We start from the raw sequence: 20,398 nt of genomic DNA, 5'->3' as shown, positions 1-20,398 counted from the left end.
ATTAGCTGGATGTGGTAATAACAAGAACATGACATATAGCTAACTATCATTAGCCTGATAGCTGACCAGGCTAATATAAATGAATTAAAGAATGAATTCATGTGACACTGAAGCTGGTTCATTCTTGCAGGTGTTTGTCAACTTTGCCAAGGAGCAGTCTGACGATGACCACCTCACAGAGGTGGTCACAGGCAACAGTACAGTACAGACCCACCTGAATGCACTGCCCACCAGAATTAACCCTCCCACCATCCAACCACCGCCGCCAATAACACCCCCCCAGCCAAGCAAGACTCCAAAGCAGCAGGGGATGTCATCCAACAGCAAACCACAGGAGAGTAAATCAAAAAAGGCAAAAGCTAGCAAGGTCAAATCTAAAGAAGGCAAAGCTAATGTAGAAAAAAGCAGCAGTATGGCAATGACCAGAATACCTCAGCCAGAGGAGACAAATCAGCCAAGGCGGAGGGGCAACAGTGGATCAGACAGCAGTAATGATGGAGTTCGGGGAGAATCCCGGAAATCCAGTGGGTCCAAACACAATGCAGAAAGCTCCAGTAAAGATCCTACGGCACTCTTTATGGTCAACAGCAACACACAGGACAGCACACTATGAGTGGACTGGTGCAACAGGAGTTTAAAGGACCAACTACGTTCACAATCTTTTCATTTTTCACTGTATGTTCTTTTGAATGTTGCTCAATATGCAACATGAAAGGTGGACAGTGAAAAAGAGGGACTTTGAAGGCATCATTGTTTGTGAAACTGAGTCATTAGAGATAAAATTTATCTGAAGAAAGAACCAAAAGTTATTGCTTCCAACTGTGGCTTTGGTGCCTTGTTCATCTTTTAACAGATCTGTAGCTTTATACCCTTTATCAGGGTTCATAGATCTTACACTGTGTTTTTCTGTATCAGTCGCATCACTCCAAAGCTATGGTTTCTTTATCCTAAACCAATATTATGCAAAGCTTGATCTAAAAACAAGGGTGGCGTTCCTCAGGGCTCAATCATTAGACCCTTCACAATCTCACCATTGTTTTGCAGAAAGCACTTTGAAAAATGAAAATGCTGCAAACTCTCAAGCAGTAGCTGAACTACATGTGTTACATGTAATTATGAAGATGATTTTATATATCAAAAAACATTTGAGGGGTTGTTCCTAAACATTATATATTATGTCTCTTATGTGGAGAGAATTGTTACTGCTAGTTAATGGTTAAAAACCTCTTAAATGTTTAATGATGAACTTTACAGTGTTATTGTTTTGTAAATCAAGAACTTTTTTTGTCTTTCATCTGTCAAAAATGTTTTTGTTTTTTTAATTTATTTTGTGTGATTGTGTGACAGTGTCAGAGGGTATTACATATGATGTGGAAAAAAGCTGCACTTCTATTTATTCTATTTACTGTCATTTTGGTTATTTAATAATTAAGCAAAGTTTGTCATTTACTTAACAGAAGATATTTAAATATTTTTAAAATATCAAAAAAGTCTCGAGCTGCAGGGTCTTGTCACAGATTCTTGTACATCACGCAAATTCAATCCAAAAAAATAGTATAGATCAAAGAATAAATAGTAACGTATAGTCTAAGCTGTAAACCCCAGACATAAATACATTACCTTTGGTAAACTGTTTTATTTGAAAATATTAATTTTCATTTAATAAATGATTTCTTCCTTTTCTTTCTTTCAGAAAATGACACAGCTGACTGAATGTCCACAGCAGGTTATTTCTGCACTGTGATGCAATGTTATGTGTTCAGAAGATTGTTACAATAGTAACTGTAGGCATGAGACTCACATCAAATATCGGAAGGATTTCATTCCAAAATGCAAACTGTTACATTACAATATAATGTTTAAAAATGTTAAATGTACTGAAAAAGCTGAAATCATGCAAAACCTAAACATGAAGCTGGATTTAAATGGTGGATGTCATTTTGGAATGAAAGTCTGTTCTGCTGAATGTACTTTTATTATGCTTGAAAAGTTCTACTTGAACATAAATTAATCTGTGCAACTACTATAAGATGTATATTATATGCTGAATATATGCTAGTGTAGAAAAAAAACGGGTATATGTCTGTTATGAATGTTTCGTCCTGAAGGAAAATAAAACTATTTGGTTTCCTGAGTCATTTTTAAAAATACTGTGCTGTATGTTTTGAGTCCAGTTTGTCGATTTTGATGGATCACGGCAGCGTGTTGGGAGTCAGGAGGTTTTTCTTCGTCATAGTGAGGATGAGCGTCGGTTTTGGTGCAGAAGAAAGCGGAGGCAGGCTCCTCTGTCTGTTTGCACTGTGTCCAGCCACTGATGATTCTGTTACTGCTTCACTGTTAAAGGAAAAAAAAGAAAAGACAGACATTACATTTTCTTTATCTAATCCTGTTGTTGAGTTAAGTTAATGAACACATGGTTACAGCTACCTGCAAAAACTCTTTATACAGAATAAACCTACTTAGATACTGTGTTTAGTGACAACAAATGAAGTGACAGTGAATTAAGGTGACATCAAATTATTAACTAACAAATTATGAAAAGAAAACCCTGTCAAATTGTCCAGTCTGTTCCTCAATGTGTATAATACTGCAATCCTGATAATGTAGCCTCCTTTCATACTGTAACTACAGTACAATGAATAATAAGATTACAGTTATACTCAAAAACCACCAAACACACATGCCTGACACTTTTCTCTCTCAAACGTTGTTCACCAGCAGCCATGAGGGGATGATCGCACTGGACAGGTCTCCATGGTCCTTCATCACCACCTCTCCTCTTCTTCCTCAGTTTCTGTGTGACCGTCTGAAGCAGGGCATCCAGACTGGACAACGAGATGTCGGGAAGCCTAAACTCAGCAGATCTCTGCACAGAGATCAAAAGAGGAAAGTCAGTCAGACCTTTGAAAAAGTTCCAAATCTGTTGTTATTAATGTGCGCAGTGTTGTCCTGTTGTAGTTTGTGTATTTTGTAGGCTGTGAGTTATGACAGAAGTGGAGGAAGTACTCTGATCCATTACAGAAGTTAAAATACCAATACCAATAATATAGTGGCATTAAAAGGAAATACTCAAGTAGAATACAAGAACTTCTAAATTCTACTTAAGTGCTGTACTGGAGTAACTGTGCTTAGTTCCTGTCCACCACTGGTGTCTGAGTATCTTGAACTAAATTGCTGTCAAAGTTTAACTTTAATAGTGTTGAGGACTTATGCAATGCTTTACAAATAATGAGCCAGCAAATCATTTGCATCCTTTAACATTTGAAGAAAAACTAGTTCAAGGTAATATCTGGAGCAAACGCCTGTTTTCATCTGTTATGACATTAAAGGTTTATTGTGTATTGTTGGACAGAATGAGTACAACATGCTGCGTGTGTAGATTTTCATACATGTAGTCTCTTATCAGTGCCAGTGACTCAATCATTGCTCAGGAAGTCACTTTAAAAACCCTTTCTATTGCCCAAAACCTTGTTGATGTTGGCTCTGCTTGGCTAATGTGTTCTTCTCAGTTGTGTCAAACTGTGACTCAATCATTTCCTCTGTAAGAGACCTGCTCATCATGACCGCTTCCTGCTGGTTGCAAGTTAAGGTAAAACAAAAACCGCTTATTGTCCTTGTAAGAGAAAATGAACTACTTCTACATGAGCCAAACCCATCAGCACCCATGTCAGGATTTTCAGAAAGAGACGTGATGAGTCTTAAATGATGATTAAAAAATGGCACAGATCAGAATTAGTCAGCTGGTTTTGTGGTTTACTCACACTTTTAGAGAACAGCGGATTGTCTATCCAGGGCCTGCTGTCTGGTTCTTGCCCTGTAACTATCCGGTCACCCCTGCAGCTTTTTATTGTAAAGTTTGAAGAGATGGCTCTGGTGTGCTCAGACGAGCTGATGGGAGGCAGAGGTGTGTGGCACCTCTCGGTCCTCTGACCGTCACAGCACTCAGGAGCTGGTTTAGATTGAGTTATAGGTGGCAGCACAAATTGAGGACTTTGAGGTTTTTTGGTGTCCAGATGTAATCCTGTGTCAGAATCACATGGATCGAGTGTTTGTTCCACTGATTCTGTAACACATGGGTCATTTTTGCTGCTGGTTTCTGGTTTCTTTATACAGCTGCTGTCCTCTTCTTTCCCCTCCTCTTCCTCCGCAGGCTCCTTGGCTGCTGCAAGAACAGGCATTAGGTTGACACAAAGCCTCATTATGTTCCCGGATGTCTCACATGTAGTTGTGACACATTTGCTGTTCGATGTAGTAACTTTAATCTTCTCCTCTTGCTTCACAGTCCTCCTCCTGGAAACTGATTTCTTAGAGTTACCCACGATCATCTGACAAGTGTCTGGTTCATGGTTTCTTAATTTTACTGTCCTCGTCTTCTTCTCTTTCCACATTGCAAAATGTACATAAAGTCACCTCTGGGAATTTTCTCTGATATTGTCCACACATCTCTAAAAAAAAGATGAAAATGAAAGAAATGTCCAAACTTGTCAGAGATTTGTGTCTTTCTCCAGCAGCAGTAGTGAGAAAAGCACAGAACAATTAGATGACCATGTGGCAGGCCTATTAAACTGGCTGTTATGGTAACATGCACACAAACCCTTAATGAGTGGAAAAAGTCATTGTTATTTCGGATTCCAATCATGTTCGAGCGGACACCACCCAAAGGTTCCACATTACAAAGATGACGGAGGTGAGAGAAGCTTTATTTTGCAAGTTATGACAGGAATTTGTTTGAGAAGGTGTATCAAAGATCGTCTATCGTCAGATGAATCACTCCAGTTTGCGTTATGCCTTCATGTGGTGATTTCAACAGGACATATGGGTGTTTTTTGTAGGGTATCAACAAAATGTTAAGTGTCTGTGATGTGGTGCAAAATGCACAGAATTGTGTTTTTCTATTGGTTATAGTTACACATTAAAATCCATCTCAGTTTAGATTCTTAGATTCTAAAATCTGAAGTGAACAACTTTAATAGAAATATATATTAGTATTCAAATGCTATTAATACTTAAATGTTCTCAAATGTGTAAGTAAGTACGAGTGATATGTTGAGGTGATTAAAGGTTTACACACCTTACCAATGTGATTACATACAGACGGAGTGAGACCTCTTACCTTTTCTTCCCTCTTTGTTTCACGGTGGGAGGACAGCTGTTATTTTTGTTCTGGTGGTTCAAGCTAGCAGCCAAGGAGCTAGCTTCTTACAAGATAATCAGCTAAACGCACTCGCTGTTTTAACTTTTGTTTTTCCACCCGGGTGTCTTTATTTTTCACTCGTCCTGTAAAGATCCAGAGCTTGGGTTCTCTCCGTTTGTTCTGCTGGAATAAGATGGTCGTTTTGACAAATAACAATGAGGAACAGGATTATATGTGAGTGAAAATTGTGCAACGTTAAGAAGCTAGTTAGCGTTAGCCCGAATTATAACTCCATTTAAAAAGCTAATTTAGTTTTTTACGTCAGGGGTTGTGCACGGTTTTAGATTAACATTAGCTGAAAGCGTCCCAGCTCCCTTGCTAATCAGCAAATCTTGATAAGCTGCTGGTTTGGTTTACGTTGATATGAAGGTTTTAAGAGGCCGTTGAGTTTTATATTGTGTTACCGTTAGCCTTTTAGCAGCTGGTAAGCTAACTAGCTGCCTAGGGTGTATTGGTTATCGTGGAATGTTTAAATTGAAGTTAAAATATGTTTCGGGTGTTTCTACCAATGAATCATCTGATAAACCTCTTGGCACTTTCTACAACACATTCAGATTATGTAGTGATTTTCTTGCTAACGCTTAAAGATCAAGTTACAGAAATGAGACGAAGTGTATGTAAAGAACATATTGCTTATTATTTGAAATTGTTAAAATAATAATAATTAAAAAAACAAAACAAAACTACGACCTCTAGCTGTTTGCTAACCTTCAAGCTTGCCAAGGTTTGCAAAGTGAAATTATATGATTTCTGGCTCTGGGCAAACCTAAAGCTTAGATGACATCATACTATGTTGCTGTCGTGTTGCTAACAGCCAGTAGGGCTCAGGCTAAAAATGGCATCAGCTGAGAAACTCACAGGCGGTCTCCACACAACACCCACTGACCTACATCTGAAGCTCCTGTAGGATGCTCTGCTGGCTCTGATCCATTTCAAAAGTCTGCGGAGAGGAAATAAAAGCAGCGCAGTGCCGTGAAGAAGCCCTTAATAAATGTTGTAGGATGTGTTAACAGCCTGGTGATGATCTTCACCTTCCACAGCCACTGTTTAACTGCTGTTCTTCTTTCCTTGGATAACATGGCAAAAAAGATTATGGTGTAATAATACACTGTATGCTCATTTAGATGCACTTTTTCACACGACCATTTTGCAGTTGTGCAGTAAGTTGGTGTTGAAGAGACAGATGGTGTCTAGCTCCTGCCTGAATCACAGGACCCTCACAGACAGTACAATGACAGCACCCGTGAGCTCAGGAAAATATGATATTCAGAGGGCACACACAGCACAGACTGAAGCAAGAGCAGTGCAAAGTCATTGACGCTGATAAAGGCGAGGTCACACTAAACTCTTTTTCCTTATCCTGTGCACTGCTGCCCACAGCTGAGTGATTACAGGTTCTGTGTATGTAGCTGTAGACTCACTAGTTGTTGAAGACATTTTAGGAAAACAGACTGAAGACGTCTATGCAGCAACTTGAGAAACAGGGTACACCAAAAAATTTAATTACATCCCTCCAACATTAGGAGCTGGTCCTTCCCTGTCTGAATTTGTGTGACCACTTTGGCTAAATAAGCACCCTGTCCTCTGTTTTCACAGCCTGATAGAGGAGCGTAAATGCACCTCCCTGCCCAGTTCTCCCGCCAAGCGAGTGTCACCAACCAAAAAGAAGCAGTTTTATATCAACCAAGCCATCCGCAACTCTGACCTCATTCCCCGAGCCAAAGGCAAGAAGAGCCTCCGCCGACAGGAGAACAGTAAGCTCTCATTTCACATGATCAGATTCGAAGACGTTCTCATCCGCTGCAGGCTGAACGATGCTGAACAAGCCTTTCAGTCTGTGTGTCTTCAACAGTGGAAAATGTTCACTTACATTGAAGTACTGTCATTGAAGTTTTGCTTCTATCACCACTGTCCTTCTGTCTCCTCTCTTCTTCTCTGAAAATCAGCACGCTTCCTTGCTAATCTTCTTGAGAGGGATGAGTGCTCCAAAGATGATCTGGAAGTTTGCAGTAACCCAGCCATCCCATCCATCTTCACCGAGGCCTGCACCAATGGGAACTACATAGAGGTAAGTTGTCTTCAGCTGGGCTTAAACTTTGCTGCCTTGATGATTAATTATTAGTTCCAAATTGGTTTTATCTTTTTTTGTTTTTCTTCCCAGCGCTTAGGACTGCAAGTTTCAAGATAGTTGAGTTTTACCTTACGAAAGACTTAGTGCTTGTTTTGCGTCTGTGATCCACGCGTGATCGAATTTAAAAGCACCCGATAAATCAAGTATTGGTTGTAACATTGGCCTCGTTCCTCTGTTGCTCTTGTAGCCATGGAATGACTTCATGAACTGCTCCGGGGAGGAGCAGGAGAGGCTGCTGTCTCTGCTGGAGCAGGAGGGCGCCAAGAAGAAAAACACCACCCGGCTCCTCAACGACGAGAGGAATGGTGAGCGTCGCAGTTTGTGCTTGCATGTGGGCTGGTCGTTTTCAAGTGTGGCTGTTTGTCTGACTGTCGCTCATCTCTTCACAGTAAATCTTGCCTTCTCTGCTCAGGACTGCTTCCAGAGAATCGATCGCAGACTGCGATTGACTCTGAGGCGGAAACAAATCCCCATAGTGAGTGATATCCTTGTGCTCAGAATGTAAACATTTTGTCACCGATCATGTCGGTTGCGTGGGTTAAGATTTATATTCATGATGGGATTCTATGCACTACTGTACATCAAACCCACAGGTTACACCAGCTTGTTGTCTCGTAGTCACCATTGCAATGACAAACACATTAGACCACAACAGCAAACATGGCAAACACATTAACCAAGGTCCCAGCCAAGATTCATGCTGTGATTATCAACGAGGCCTCCTGTAATCCGACTGAGGCTTAGGAAAACTGAAGAAACACAGCAGCTTCTGATAGTTATTAATGCTATGAGACTAAGCACAGGGATGTGAGAGCAGTAAAGGAATCATGACTCACTGAGGAAACTCGCAGAAGTTCAGTGTGTTGCTCCAACCACACTTGAGGACACGTCATTGTTGTGGAGATCGGACGTCTCACTCCTCTCCCTCCATGACTGCCACCCACTGTATTTTCTCTCCTCACAGGGAACTCTGGAAGTACTTGAGGAAAACCTTGTGAGCTTCTTCAATGCTCAACCGCACTCAGTTTACACAACCAACCTCGCCAGCAGGTACAAAAATGTTCTGATAAGCCTCAAACTCTTGGACATGTTACTCAAACTGAGCTTTCATGTCTCACTTGTTACCTGAAATAACAGCTCCACTAATGCAGACCCTTGTGTAGTTTTAACACACGCATCACCTGATAGATGTACAAGATGAAGTCCCTGATTGATGTATGAAACCCAGTTTGTATTAGAGAACATGAAACCTCTGTGATCCACACAGAGAAGTCCAACAACAATAGCATGTGAAAAATGTCAAATAACTGGCATTAAACGCACACCTAACTTAACTGAACTGTACGCTGTTGATTGTTTCTATAAGCGGTTCGAGGACACTGAGTCATTTCTCTGTCGTTTGTGTTTGTGAATCAGCTTTGAGAGACTGCTCCTTCACGCCATCTGCCAGTATATGGACCTCGTCTCTGCAAGTGAGTGGAAACACATTGACGAATATGTCAAACTAGTCAGTGTCTTTCCTTCTAAAATATGATGGAGAATGTTGTTTGAACATTGGACAGCCATTTATTTAGTGCGTTTTTCTGTCTCTGAGCAGAAATATTGTGAGGACACATCAGTTAATCGTTTAACAAATCTCTGTATCTGTTTCGACCATTAAAAGCTTAGAGACGTAATCATAGCACATAAGCAGTTGTATTAAATCTTTTGACATATTGATGCTGCTCTGTTTACGTAATCCTATTTACAATAGCCTGGTTAGACTTCCAAAGCCAGCTTAATGTCACATGAGAGTGATCAAAGTCTGTTTGTTGGACTCTCAGGCACCGACAACAACGGCTCACGTCAGACTGAAGTGGTGAACAAACAAGACCAGTTTCTGCCTCCCACACTTTTGCTGTCTGCCTACATGGAGCAGATGAGCTGAGAGCGGGTCCGCGTCGTGTTTCGTCCACACGGCTCTGCTGCCGGCTGGAGCCCTGGAGAGATGTCGATAAGGTGCTCGGTCTGTGTGTCGTGTCTGTGTCATGTCTGCCAAGCTCTGCCTCTGTCTCTGGTTTCTGTTGTACATTCTCCATTCATTTTATCCAAAAACCAACCGAGCCCCTGTACATTAACAGGGGTCTACCCGTGAAATGTTAAACATTAGCATCTCAGCATGCTACCTGTAGGCATGTGCGCATGCTGTGGTCAGCATTTAGCTCAAAGCACAGCTAAGTACACAAGACTGGCAGAGAATAACCCTTTTGATTTGGTAGCATGAGTTCTCTTTACGTTTTCTGCCCCACAGATCTGATCTGAAAATAGTGGCATAATCAAAGCAGCCGTTCATCACCAGTTCTGTTTTCTAGCGTATAATAAGAAGGACAGCATCCTGGAACTGTGCGGCTCAGATGAACTGCTGTTTCCATCCAGCACTGGGAATGAAATGAATCATTTTTCTGGTGTTTTACTCATTAATCTACTAATGTAAGGAGGATTATTGATTCTTAACTTTGAGAGAATGCAGTAATCTCATGACCTGATTTGCGATGTGGAATTCACAGTAATGAATTCATACAGGCAAAGTTCATTTGATCCGTGCCGTCTCTTTTCCAATGATTGAATGTGACAATTTATCAAGTTTGCGTAATATAAAATCTTACTTTTTTTGATTGAGTATTGTGCTGACTGAATGCATATCAATTTTCAAGAAAGCACAAATTGATAACGGTAAATAATGACAATATTTATCTACGAAATGATGGAAAATGTACGCTGAAGTCAGGATCTCTAAGAACAAATGACATTTTTTAAAGGTGCTAAGACAGAGGAAGCGCTCGAATGCATCACTGCCTGAAGGATTAGCCTGTAGGATTTGTGTAAATTGTGAGGTATGGAGCATGAATATTAATAGTGTCTCTTCATTGTATGCATAAAGACATTTTTCATCATTGTAGGTAAAGAAGCGAATGTGTTTCATCAAGGGTGAGAAATAACAGCATCTCATATGCTCTTCTATAGCAGAATAATTAGGAAATAATTATCTCTGTGTTATGTATGAGAAGAAAACTTGATCTTCAGGCTAAATTTCTTCAGGATCTACTTTCGGGATTTTTGTAGAAGTCTCTTTCTCTGCTGGCTTCGTCCGGCCTTGTCACCTTGTCTACACCGGCCGTGCTTCAGCTGCATTTTTCAGTCATGATCTGAAGAATTCGCTCCCATTTTAACCAACAGACCGTCTGTATCTACAGAGTAACCACTGAGTACAGACCGCATAACATCTGTGACAGCTGCTGATGTGTTGCTGTGTTCGCTGCACACTGGTGTAGACAAGGTGTTCATGTTAACGTCAGTTATCATCAGTAATCAAAGACAACTTAAGGAACTACACTATAGTTAAGAACCGCTAGTATCCCCATACTTCTAGACTTATGGGTTTCTTGCAACAGGCACGGTTAGTTTACATTGAACACTCAAGTCTAATGATAAAGCCTCTTGATATGGTTTAAAGGCATACTGTATGTGCAGTAGATATGTTACATTGGTACAAATAGAACCACATTTAAGGTGTTATGATGTTAAAAAACCTGCAGAGTTTGATTCTCAGCTGTGTTTCATCTCAATATTAACAGTTGCAACCCCTGGAAAAGCACTTCTGCCTTATGAATACAAGTTTCTACATTTCTTCTGTACATATATTTCTACATTTGTACTTGATTGGATTTTGGAAACAGGTTATTAAAAAAAAAAAATCTTATCCCTGATTTCCTTTTATACTGTCTTTGGCAGTGTAACAAAACTTGACTCGTTGGTGCAGCAACCAAAGTTTGTGTGTTTGTTTTGTGGGAATCCAGTTTCTCAGGCTTTCAACTTCTCACTCTGAATGTCATGTAGTGACCTCACATGGTGTCATTTTCTGTGTACTGTATACTTTCTTCGAGATGAACTTGTTACGATCATGTTCGCCCCAGCACTTTGGGGCGCTGCCAACTTTTTAAACACATGTAGAAGTAGTTGTGCTGTAAATACAGAACTCAGATAATTGACTTGTGCCAACATTTGGATTGAAAAGCCTAAAACAGTCTGAAAGCTTTATAAACTACACCGAAACATCTTTGTGTATATAATGGTTTGTGTGTGCTACGGTATTTATAATCATCATTGCAACTATTAAAGGATTTAAGATACTTTTTCTCATTTCACTGTGTGCTTTTTACTTCAAATGCTTAAAATGGAGAACACTGTTTTGAGATCTTCTCTTTTCTGCTTTTGTAATTCAGTGGTGATTTCAATCTTCAATTATTATTTGGCTTAAACCTGCAGTTTGGGACTTATGTCTCCCCCTTCTGGCAGTGGGAGTAATTACATAAACACTGCTGATGATGCTGTAGGCTCTGCTATATGCCTGGACTGTGGTCTAATAGTATTTTTTTTTTTTCTTTTGCTTGGGAAGGTTCCTAAATGAGTGAAATGACCTGGACCTGGCGTGGTGAGCGTTTTCTGAGCTCGTTTGGTCAGGGCTTGAATGTAAACAATGTTCATTAATATGGAAAAGTCCTGCACTGCAGCTTTAACTTCATATACATGTATAAATATCAGTGGTGGACAAAGTTCACTCAAAAGTAACAGTTAAATTGTACTTTATGAATTACACTCAATTACAAGTTAAAGTGCAGACTTTGCAACAAAATGTGCTCAAAGAATCCAAAATAAAAGTGGCATCGAATAGTCCCTTTGAGTTTTATCATATATTTTATATTACTGGATAATTTTGACCGATATATTAACATGTAGTGAATGTATTTTCACATTTTAAACACTTTAAATCACTGAGGCTGCTGTGTGACCACATTCCCTTTGCTCATATTATTCATTGTAGTTTGATGCATGAACAGTGTATTTGTTGAAATGTGATCTTCTGCTGTGAAGAAGACTGCGCGTAATCCTCACTGATGAAGGAATGCACTTAGCCAAGTGTGAAACTATGGAAGTGTCAGAATGGTTTTTAGAAAACATGTTGATGGAGGAGATTAGATCAGAATTATTGGAGTCAACTGCAGATCCTCTCTGTTTTATAATCATTCACCCTTTAAAACTATGTGGCTGCAATATTCAATTCCATGCAACATGTAACTAACAGAACAAACCAAAAAGGAACCAGTTTGTTATTACATCAGATTCACAAACATGATGATCACTGTGCAACACAGAAAACAGAAGCACCAGAAACATAACTGTATTGAGGATTAATACACTGTAAGATGACAACTGGGTCCTTGCTGAGTGAATGTTGACACGTGATCCTCAAACTATTTTAAGTGGATATTTTGTAAAGTTTCTAAAAAAAGTTACATGCTCTTTTGGTTCTTCCACTAGATGGCGTACTAGCACAAAATAAAATACAAACCAGACTGGAGAATACCTCTGCTCATCTGACGCACTGCATGGGCCACCTGCACACACAGTTTAAAGGTTTAGACATTGAAAACTGCTTGCTTGAACAGTTTTTCTTTGATTTTCACAGAAGCAGCATGAATGAGGACGTAGGAGCATCACATGCCAAACACCAGCTGCACTGACAAAGACATTCAAATTGATGCATTTATTTATGAGTCATATTTTAAAAATCTAATAAACGTTTGTTATGAAAGCATGTATGAGCAGTAAGCATTAAAAAAAGACTGGATACACTGAGTCTGCACCAAGACTCATATTTGCATGGCAAACATTTAATTACACAAAGTCAAACGATAAGTATTTGCAATGAAAACAGGAATACTCAAAAAAAAAAAAAAAAAAAGCTGAACACTTGGTTATTTTTGTACGCTTGTTCATGTTTTTCTGTGTTCTCATGAGCTGTTTTCATCACCTGTTTTTTCTTGCTGTCTGATGCTCACATCATTGTGGGTATAAAACCAGTCATTCACCGTGCTGACCGCACCCTGGCAAACACCAACTTAAGCTGAAAGGCATCATCGGTGTCTGGTTATTCTGATATCATGTGTGAAATTATAGCCCTCATCACCACAGAGAGTCTCAGGCCAGCTTGATCTTAATTTTAATTTCTCTCTTTGTCAGCGTAATGCACACACTTCTCTCCTGGATCCTGTGACATCTGATGAGGCAGAAGGAGGATCATTTTTCTGTTCTAAATATCTCCAGCTCTTTATTTAAGTAAACAGCTGCAGCCACCCACCGACCAGTCAGCACTCACAGCACTTTTCAAAGTGTAAAATCATATTTGGTTATAGATGATGTGGCCGGTGACTTTGGGTGGCTGTCAGCAATTGTGGGATGAGGAGAGAAGAGACTGTAGGTAATTTAACTGTGGCTGAGCAGATGGTTTTCAGTCAGTCAGTCTTTTTTAAAATGGGCACTTTTTACAACATGGTTTGGTCTTTGTGAAGGAGCCACTGCCAAATGGAGAATTAGGGTCTAATCAGAGCAGCAGCATCAGTTTCCCTCAGCAGTTTACTATCATGTGTTCGGTATTAATAATCCATTGATCTCAGTCTGAGTCATTCATTCATTCATTCAGTGCAGCTACACATGTTCTGAAAGCAAGAAGCGGCTCACTGTGAGTTTAGGTGAGTTCCCCTCATCTCAATAAACCGCTTTGCCATCTTCATATTTTCTAAATAAATGCTGTGAGACCCTATGAAATGAAATGGGACTGTATCCGTTATTGAGATAAAAACCAAATTAGGCATCAACACTAGAAGTCAGTCATCCAAAAGGCTGATTAAATTAAATAAGCTGAGTTATGCTTCACTTTTAACCTTATTTTTGTGCAGCAAACACAGCATCAGTTCTCTCATCCAGCCTCTCTGCTGAACGCTCTCCACCAAGGCACTGTCACCAAAAATCAACAATGGACGGAAATGTAAACACAGCGTACAGGCGATAGCACAGGATCCGTGACAAATAGTGCCATTTACAGTGTACACATTTACTTTAAAAAACTGCATCATAAATGAAAAATACCTGTGCATGGTGATCATGCTGCCTGTTCTGGCCAAACCCTCACAATTGACAAGCTAGAACTACAGAATGATTGGCGTTTTTGCTTGAAAAACGACTGTGACCAACACAGATAAACTAGCTGTGAGACACTTGTTGAGAACCACATTTCATGGAGTTTCTCAGACGATCTGTAGCGATGGGCTGTTTTAAGACTTCACATGTGAACTGTGTGCCGATGAAACACAGTCGGAGCTGCTGCATCCTCTGGAAAGCCTCTCCGCCTCCCTCTCCACCTTTTTTGCCCCGCTCCCAGCCCACATCGTCACTCACAGCCTCGCATTTACCGACATCCCCTGGGTTAGAGGGTGGGGGGTGTATGTGGGGGGCTGGCCCCTGCTGATTCAGAGGTTAGGAATTTGCATCTGATTACTGTTTGTCAACCAATGATCTGACTGTGCAGGCCGGAGAGTCTCTCCACGCCTCTCTCTCTCTCTCTCTCTCTCTCTCTCTCTGCACCCCCCCCCCTCCCCCGCCCCCCCGTCTAGCTGAACGTTGCGGGCTTTCAAAACGACACGTAAACTCTGAAAACACAATTACACGCAAAAGCCGAATGCGTGGATATCATGCAGTCACATGAAACCACTTTAATTGTAGCTGATGAGCACACGAACCCGCTCTCCTCTTCCTCTTTTTGCTGCTTTTTTCTCTGTGTGTAAGCGAAGGGGGGAGACTGCGTTCACAGACGGGGAAAACAGGAATGTTTCTTCCGGTTCCAAAGAGTGTAAAAACTGAACGGAAGCCAGTGTGGTAAGTTTATGTTTCTCGGTGTTTTTCGTTTGCCTTCTTCGTGTCCGTGCTGTCTTATAAATCATTTTCGTTGGCGTGGCTTCCTCCTTGTTCTGCTGCTGCTGCTGTTTTGCCTCTCACTTACAAGACGCTGCTATTTTTTTTAATCGATGTTATCAAATCGCCTTATCAATAGTCTATTGCTAAGGTAGCGGATGGACTCACTGGCTGTAACATTACGTATGTCACCGTAACGAACAGTTTAACCTCCGCGAGGTGAAATGGCACTAGTTAATGTAATGAAATCTAGCGGAAGAGCCGGTGTTGGATTTTTGTGAGGTTTTTCGGTGCTTACACAGACAGAGAGCCAAAAAAAAAAAGGACAATTATAAGCGAGTGGTGGTCGTGTTTACTGTCCGCTTTACAACTAACTTCAGCCGGCTTAACGGCTAGCTAACGTTCGGATTTCCACCGTTAACTTGATGTCACGTTCTCACCAAAAATTACTGCCGTTAATGTAAAACTTAACCAGCTGCTTCAGCTCATATCACAAGCTGATTATTTATTGTATTAAACGGGGCTTTAGCTAGACGTCAGTCTTAAATCATCTGCTGGCGTGTTGGCAAATACAGATTCGCGGGCTAAACTGCTAATTAAAGTGTTTTTCTAAACGATTTTGCTCACGGTGGCGGCACGCCTGTACAATTTGAACCCACCATTTTTGTGTTAAGTGTTTGTTACACCATTAAACACCCGCTGTCGTTACAATACATCATGCTGCCCCGTAAGTAGGACCGAAAAGCCAGTGCTCATGACAGCACCAACGACTGGGCCTTCAAAGAAAGTTGGACCTGACAAAATGTCATGTTGGGGGTCAAAGCAGAGGCAGCAGAGGGCTTCAGGGCTAAAGGTGGCTTCATGTGAAGTATCTGAAGCTGCGTTTTCGGCCTTTTTGCTCTTTACATAATGAAAGACCAAAAACGGAGTGGTAAGGATGTCGAAATATTGTCGCAAACAGCCTACATGTGTTTAAAGATGTTAAAAAAAAAGGATCAACATAGTTTGAGTGTGAATTGGCTTGATTGGCCTAGTATGTGTCATATAGTCACATAAGGGATTTAGTCTCTCACAGGTGAGATCCCTTAAATTGTTTGTTATGTCTTTGGAAGTGCAAAACAAAGGTGGAGTGGGTGGATAAAAAAAATGTCTGTCAGCATCTGTTAGTGGCTGAGATCAAGTGGAGTCCAACATGTCAGGGGAGCGATATGGACACAATGAGCTGCCTTCAGTGCTACAGCAGGGTGGTGGGAAAATCCGCTGTTTTCAACAGGCAGTGTATTCCTCTGTATGACATCAGCGGACATGAAGGGGGGGCAATCTTTTCTCCCCAAGTGGATTCAGAAAAAGCTCAAGGGGTCTTCTTGGTGTGTTTTTCAGGAAAGTCTGGCTGATTGTGTCAAGCTGACAAACCTCGCAGCCACAACCAAAACTGACTTGGTTTGTGGTGTTACAGTTTCTCACCAGGTAATGGGGGTGGGGGAGAACATTCACAGGAAGCTGGTTTGGTTTTAAAGCCTCGTATAGCACTTTGTTTGAATGACCTTAAATGTGTATGTTCTGAAAGGCTGGTTTCAGTGGAGATTTCCATTGTCCTGGTCTGATATAGGTGTTGATTCAGGGGATTTTCCAACTTCTCAAGGTGAAAACTTGAATGAAAAACATGTTGTAGTGTAAAAATGGTCAAATTTAAAGAAACATCCTCGGCAGTTTTGTTAGAAGAATAGAAGACATTGGCCCACACGTTTTATTCAACTGTAAACCTGAGATGACAGACACATGGTTATGAATTGTCCTTGGCATGATCACATTTTCATTGTGATGTCACAAATTAATGAGGAAATGAGATTTTGAAACATGCAAACCTGCACCAGAAATGTCAACAACAGGAACAGGATGAAGAGGGAGTCCGGGAGAGTCTTTTCCTTTGGAAGTTTACTTATAGAATTTTATGGTGAGCAGCCACCCGCCATTGGTGGAATAATGGGCATGTTTTACTGCACCTGGTTTCATATATTTCCAGCTACTTCAGCAGTGGACCAGTCATCATTTACTGATGTGATTCCATTTAAAAGCTGGTGTGAGAACTAATTTTGAGCAGTGAAGTCGCTCTCCTCTAAACTCCTCCCATGTCAAAGTGCATGTAACTACTTAAAGTTGTAGTCAGCAAGCAAACACAAAGTCTGAGATGTTCAATTGTGGAACTGCAGCTTCTCAATGTGATTATTAAGCACAGGAATTCTTAAGAGAGATTTCCAGGCCCTTATTGCACCCATACACCCCACCATCCTCCAATCACCTTAGAGGCTTGCCCAGAAATTGCCACACTAATCTGTTTGGTCCAATCTGACATATGGTATCCGGCGCTGGCCAACTGCACCAGCTCAGTGTTTCCAGTGGAGAGAAAAACTGCTGCAATGAGTGGGTGGGGGGCATTTACGTTGTGGATTAGAAACGTATGGCTGGCGATCAGGTCTTAGAAGGCCTCCCCTTGCATTTGCATAATGTCGGCTGGCCCTAATAAGTAACACTGCCTGTTATGAAACTGGATTTATAGAGAGACGCTTGTTTTTGCTCTTGATTTGAAGAACTGATGCCTAGGTTGTATTTTAGTAGATGCTCTGTAAATCCCTGTCCAAAGGGAGTATTGAACAGCAGACCGTGACCTGGTGATATATCAATATCATATCAATATTATAAATGCACATATTGTAGAATTTTAGTTCACTATCACCTTATAGCTCAATTATTGTGCCTTTCCAGGTTTTAAAGCTGCATTAGTTATGCAATGCACATTTCTGAAGTTATTAGTCTGTTATAGCTGATGGAAATGAATCTTATTACAGGCACCAGTGGTGGTTGCAAACACTGTTTTTTTTTTTTTTGATTGTCAGTATTAATTGTTTTGGATGGTTGTTGGCAATAGCTGATGTAAAAGTGGCAATGTAAATATCTAAAGATACCAAAAATGACAAGTATTGCCTCAAGAAGAATGTTCTGCCCGTGAAGGAAAAGCCTTTGCCACAGTTTTAGTTGCCACACTGTTAGTAATAAGCCAAAAGTGAACAATTAAGTGTGTAATAGATTCAGGTAATTAATTCAAAAAAGATTGCATTTAGCTAAAACAGCAGGTCAGCAGAAAATTGATTGAAAACAATTTAAATAATTAATCATCAGTCATTTAGCATGAAATAATGCCCAGCACTGACTGGTTCCAGCTTCTCCAGTGTGAGGATTTGCTGGCTTTCTCAGTTTTATATTACTGACAATAATATATTTGTTTTTTTGACGCTTGATCAGCTGGAACAAGGACTTCAAACCTTGAAATTGTGAGAAAAATTAAAGATTGTTTTGCACCGTTTTGTGACAGTTTAGAAGCTCAACGAATGGCTCATTCAAAAAAAAAAAAAAATCAAAAGCTGCAGCCCTAATTTGATTCTCAATTGCTGTTTCCCAGAAAAAAAATCTAACCATCGAGAAACATATCAGAGGTGCACATTTAATTTAAACTTAGTTTCAGCGTCAGAGCAGACACATGCATTGCTTTTTCATTTCATTCAGACGTTCACACGAATTTCACACAGCTTCCTGTGACGCCTGATCTCAACCTGAGGGTATTTGAAGATCATTTGGAAGCACTAAGTGTAATATGCAAACAGCATGCTCAGTTTGCCTCCAAGCATCATGGCTGATCGAGCGGCAGTCACTGGCAGTTGGCCAGTAAACTGGTTAGTGGCTTGGAATTAATGACAGACAAACGCTCACAGACGAGACAAACAGGTCTGACGCCCGTTTGTTTTCTTAGTATCAAAGTATAATCCTTTACAGGGTTGTAAAGGCTCCTTTTTATGTTGTCACTGCATTCAAATCACCCTTCTAGGCTTAAGGGCGTGGGCTTTGGCTTCAGGCCTACATTGTGTCACTTGAATGTTTCAGTAATAACCCACCTGTAAATATCTGCACAGTGAATGCAAGTGCTGCCGTCTGTGCACCACAAGCTTTCCTGCCATTACAGAAGTGGGAAGCAGCGCGGCTTGGCTGGCTTTCAGCTGTTCCTGTGCCAAAAGCTACATTTCTGAAGGGCCTGTGCAGCACGTGGGGCTTTAACTCTGTTATCCTGCCAAAAAATGCAGGAAAAAAACCTCACAAGTTACTTCACTGCCTGGGCCGGAGCCATGGGGGAATCCCAGCAGGGCTGACGGTGACGCAGGCAGAGAGCAAACTAAGGAAGGGTCTGAGCTTTTGGGATACCCTGCAGTTCCTGAACCAAACTGCTGGGACAGTTGTAGGTTTTGTGTATTCTGGCAGCGGCTGACATTTGGGTCAGTGTCAGCGTGATCTATCCTGGTACTTGTCTGCCTGGATACCAGCACGCAGCTGCAACATGCTGACATGTCCATCAAATCTTAGCATTTGTATTTCATATTTGCGTCTGCTAACTCTGGCAGCCCGCCCAAGCAATCAAAACCTAATTTACACACCTCCAGGGAGCAGACACAGCCGCCAGGTTTTGTTAGGCTGAGCCCAAGCACATGAAACCGTAATCCATGTTTAGCACAGAGGTGATAATTTTTGTTCTGGATGTCTCCCCGTACAATGCAGAGAGCTCTTTTATCTAAGATTTCCACTCGTCCATCGCCTCTCTGCAGACAATGGACTTGATTGTTAAAGATCACAATGCCATGACGTGACTGCGCAGTCACCATATAAAACCAACACGTTAATCCAGTTTGGGACGTTCATGCCATTCAATGAAAATGCAAACCCCCTACCCCACCTCTCCCGCACTAGAGGAACTATCATCATACCGTCAGTCTAGAGTTACAATAGCAGTGCATTGAACTTTGCGAGCAGCAACATGCAGCCTGTCGCCTGAATCTCTCAAAGTTTTTATGGCAAAGTCAGCTAACACACATGAGGAATTTGACTTGTTGGGTTCTCTCTTCAGCTCACACTAAGCACGACAAGAGCACAGATTTATTGCTACGCTGTACGATACTAGAGTAGTGTTAAAGGAGTGTTATATTTCAGGAAGTTTGTTTCCCCGACACAATCATCGTGTTTTTTTCTGGTAAAACTCGTCACACTGAAAGGAAGCCATGGAATTGAGTAATGATAGACATACGAAACAAATGTAAGCAATTGCTATAGGCCTGCACTCAACGCAAGCTTTAATTGCTCAAATTGTGCCGAGAGTGTCTCAGAAAAGTGCTGCTCAAACTTGTGGTTGAAGTGCAAAGAACAAAAGGAAAAACGAATGCAAAAGAGCTGGAATAAAATTTCAA

At 40.9% G+C, this 20,398-nt stretch overlaps 4 protein-coding genes across 8 annotated transcripts in view; 3 read left to right on the top strand and 1 right to left on the bottom strand.

The window, feature by feature from the left end:
- The window catches only part of abca7 (ATP-binding cassette, sub-family A (ABC1), member 7), a 28,712-nt gene extending 27,052 nt beyond the window's left edge, over positions 1-1,660 (top strand). For all 4 annotated transcript variants that reach the window (XM_076725075.1, XM_076725065.1, XM_076725083.1 and 1 more), the window contains one exon: positions 131-1,660. In XM_076725075.1, the coding sequence (XP_076581190.1) occupies positions 131-613 (483 nt within the window). In that variant the 3' untranslated portion in view covers positions 614-1,660. The remainder of the gene's footprint in view (positions 1-130) is intronic.
- A 530-nt stretch (positions 1,661-2,190) lies between these two features.
- Positions 2,191-4,418, bottom strand: LOC143317136 (uncharacterized). Its single transcript, XM_076725114.1, has 3 exons — positions 3,762-4,418; positions 2,685-2,866; positions 2,191-2,334 (listed from the first exon to the last, which is right to left on the bottom strand). The coding sequence occupies exons 1-3, from the start codon at positions 4,386-4,388 to the stop codon at positions 2,193-2,195; spliced, it is 951 nt and encodes a 316-aa protein (XP_076581229.1). The 5' UTR covers positions 4,389-4,418; the 3' UTR covers positions 2,191-2,192.
- Positions 4,419-5,154: 736 nt separating this feature from the next.
- r3hdm4 (R3H domain containing 4) lies at positions 5,155-11,504 on the top strand. The gene is made up of 8 exons (XM_076727001.1): positions 5,155-5,368; positions 6,791-6,948; positions 7,141-7,262; positions 7,513-7,630; positions 7,715-7,800; positions 8,290-8,375; positions 8,742-8,797; positions 9,149-11,504. The coding sequence occupies exons 1-8, from the start codon at positions 5,328-5,330 to the stop codon at positions 9,250-9,252; spliced, it is 771 nt and encodes a 256-aa protein (XP_076583116.1). The 5' UTR covers positions 5,155-5,327; the 3' UTR covers positions 9,253-11,504.
- A 3,305-nt stretch (positions 11,505-14,809) lies between these two features.
- The window catches only part of arid3a (AT-rich interactive domain 3A), a 40,563-nt gene continuing 34,974 nt past the window's right edge, over positions 14,810-20,398 (top strand). For both annotated transcript variants that reach the window (XM_076726323.1, XM_076726324.1), the window contains exon 1: positions 14,810-15,077. The gene's annotated coding sequence lies outside the window, so the exon portion shown is untranslated. The remainder of the gene's footprint in view (positions 15,078-20,398) is intronic.

The sequence above is a fragment of the Chaetodon auriga genome, chromosome 3, assembly GCF_051107435.1.
Source record: "Chaetodon auriga isolate fChaAug3 chromosome 3, fChaAug3.hap1, whole genome shotgun sequence".
Classification (NCBI taxonomy): Eukaryota; Metazoa; Chordata; class Actinopteri; order Chaetodontiformes; family Chaetodontidae; genus Chaetodon; species Chaetodon auriga.
Note: the sequence above shows the minus strand (reverse complement) of the source record. Positions and strands in the feature narration are given on the sequence as shown.

Coding starts and splice junctions, on each gene's coding strand:
- LOC143317136 (XM_076725114.1), bottom strand. CDS start 4,388: ATGTGGAAAGAGAAGAAGACGAGGACAGTAAAATTAAGAAACCATGAA. Junction 2,867..3,761: donor ATCCGCTGTTCTCTAAAAGT/GTGAGTAAACCA, acceptor ATCTCTGTGCAG/AGATCTGCTGAGTTTAGGCT. Junction 2,335..2,684: donor TTGAGAGAGAAAAGTGTCAG/GCATGTGTGTTT, acceptor TTCCTTTAACAG/TGAAGCAGTAACAGAATCAT.
- r3hdm4 (XM_076727001.1), top strand. CDS start 5,328: ATGGTCGTTTTGACAAATAACAATGAGGAACAGGATTATAT. Junction 7,631..7,714: donor CCTCAACGACGAGAGGAATG/GTGAGCGTCGCA, acceptor ATCTCTTCACAG/TAAATCTTGCCTTCTCTGCT. Junction 7,801..8,289: donor GGCGGAAACAAATCCCCATA/GTGAGTGATATC, acceptor CTCTCCTCACAG/GGAACTCTGGAAGTACTTGA.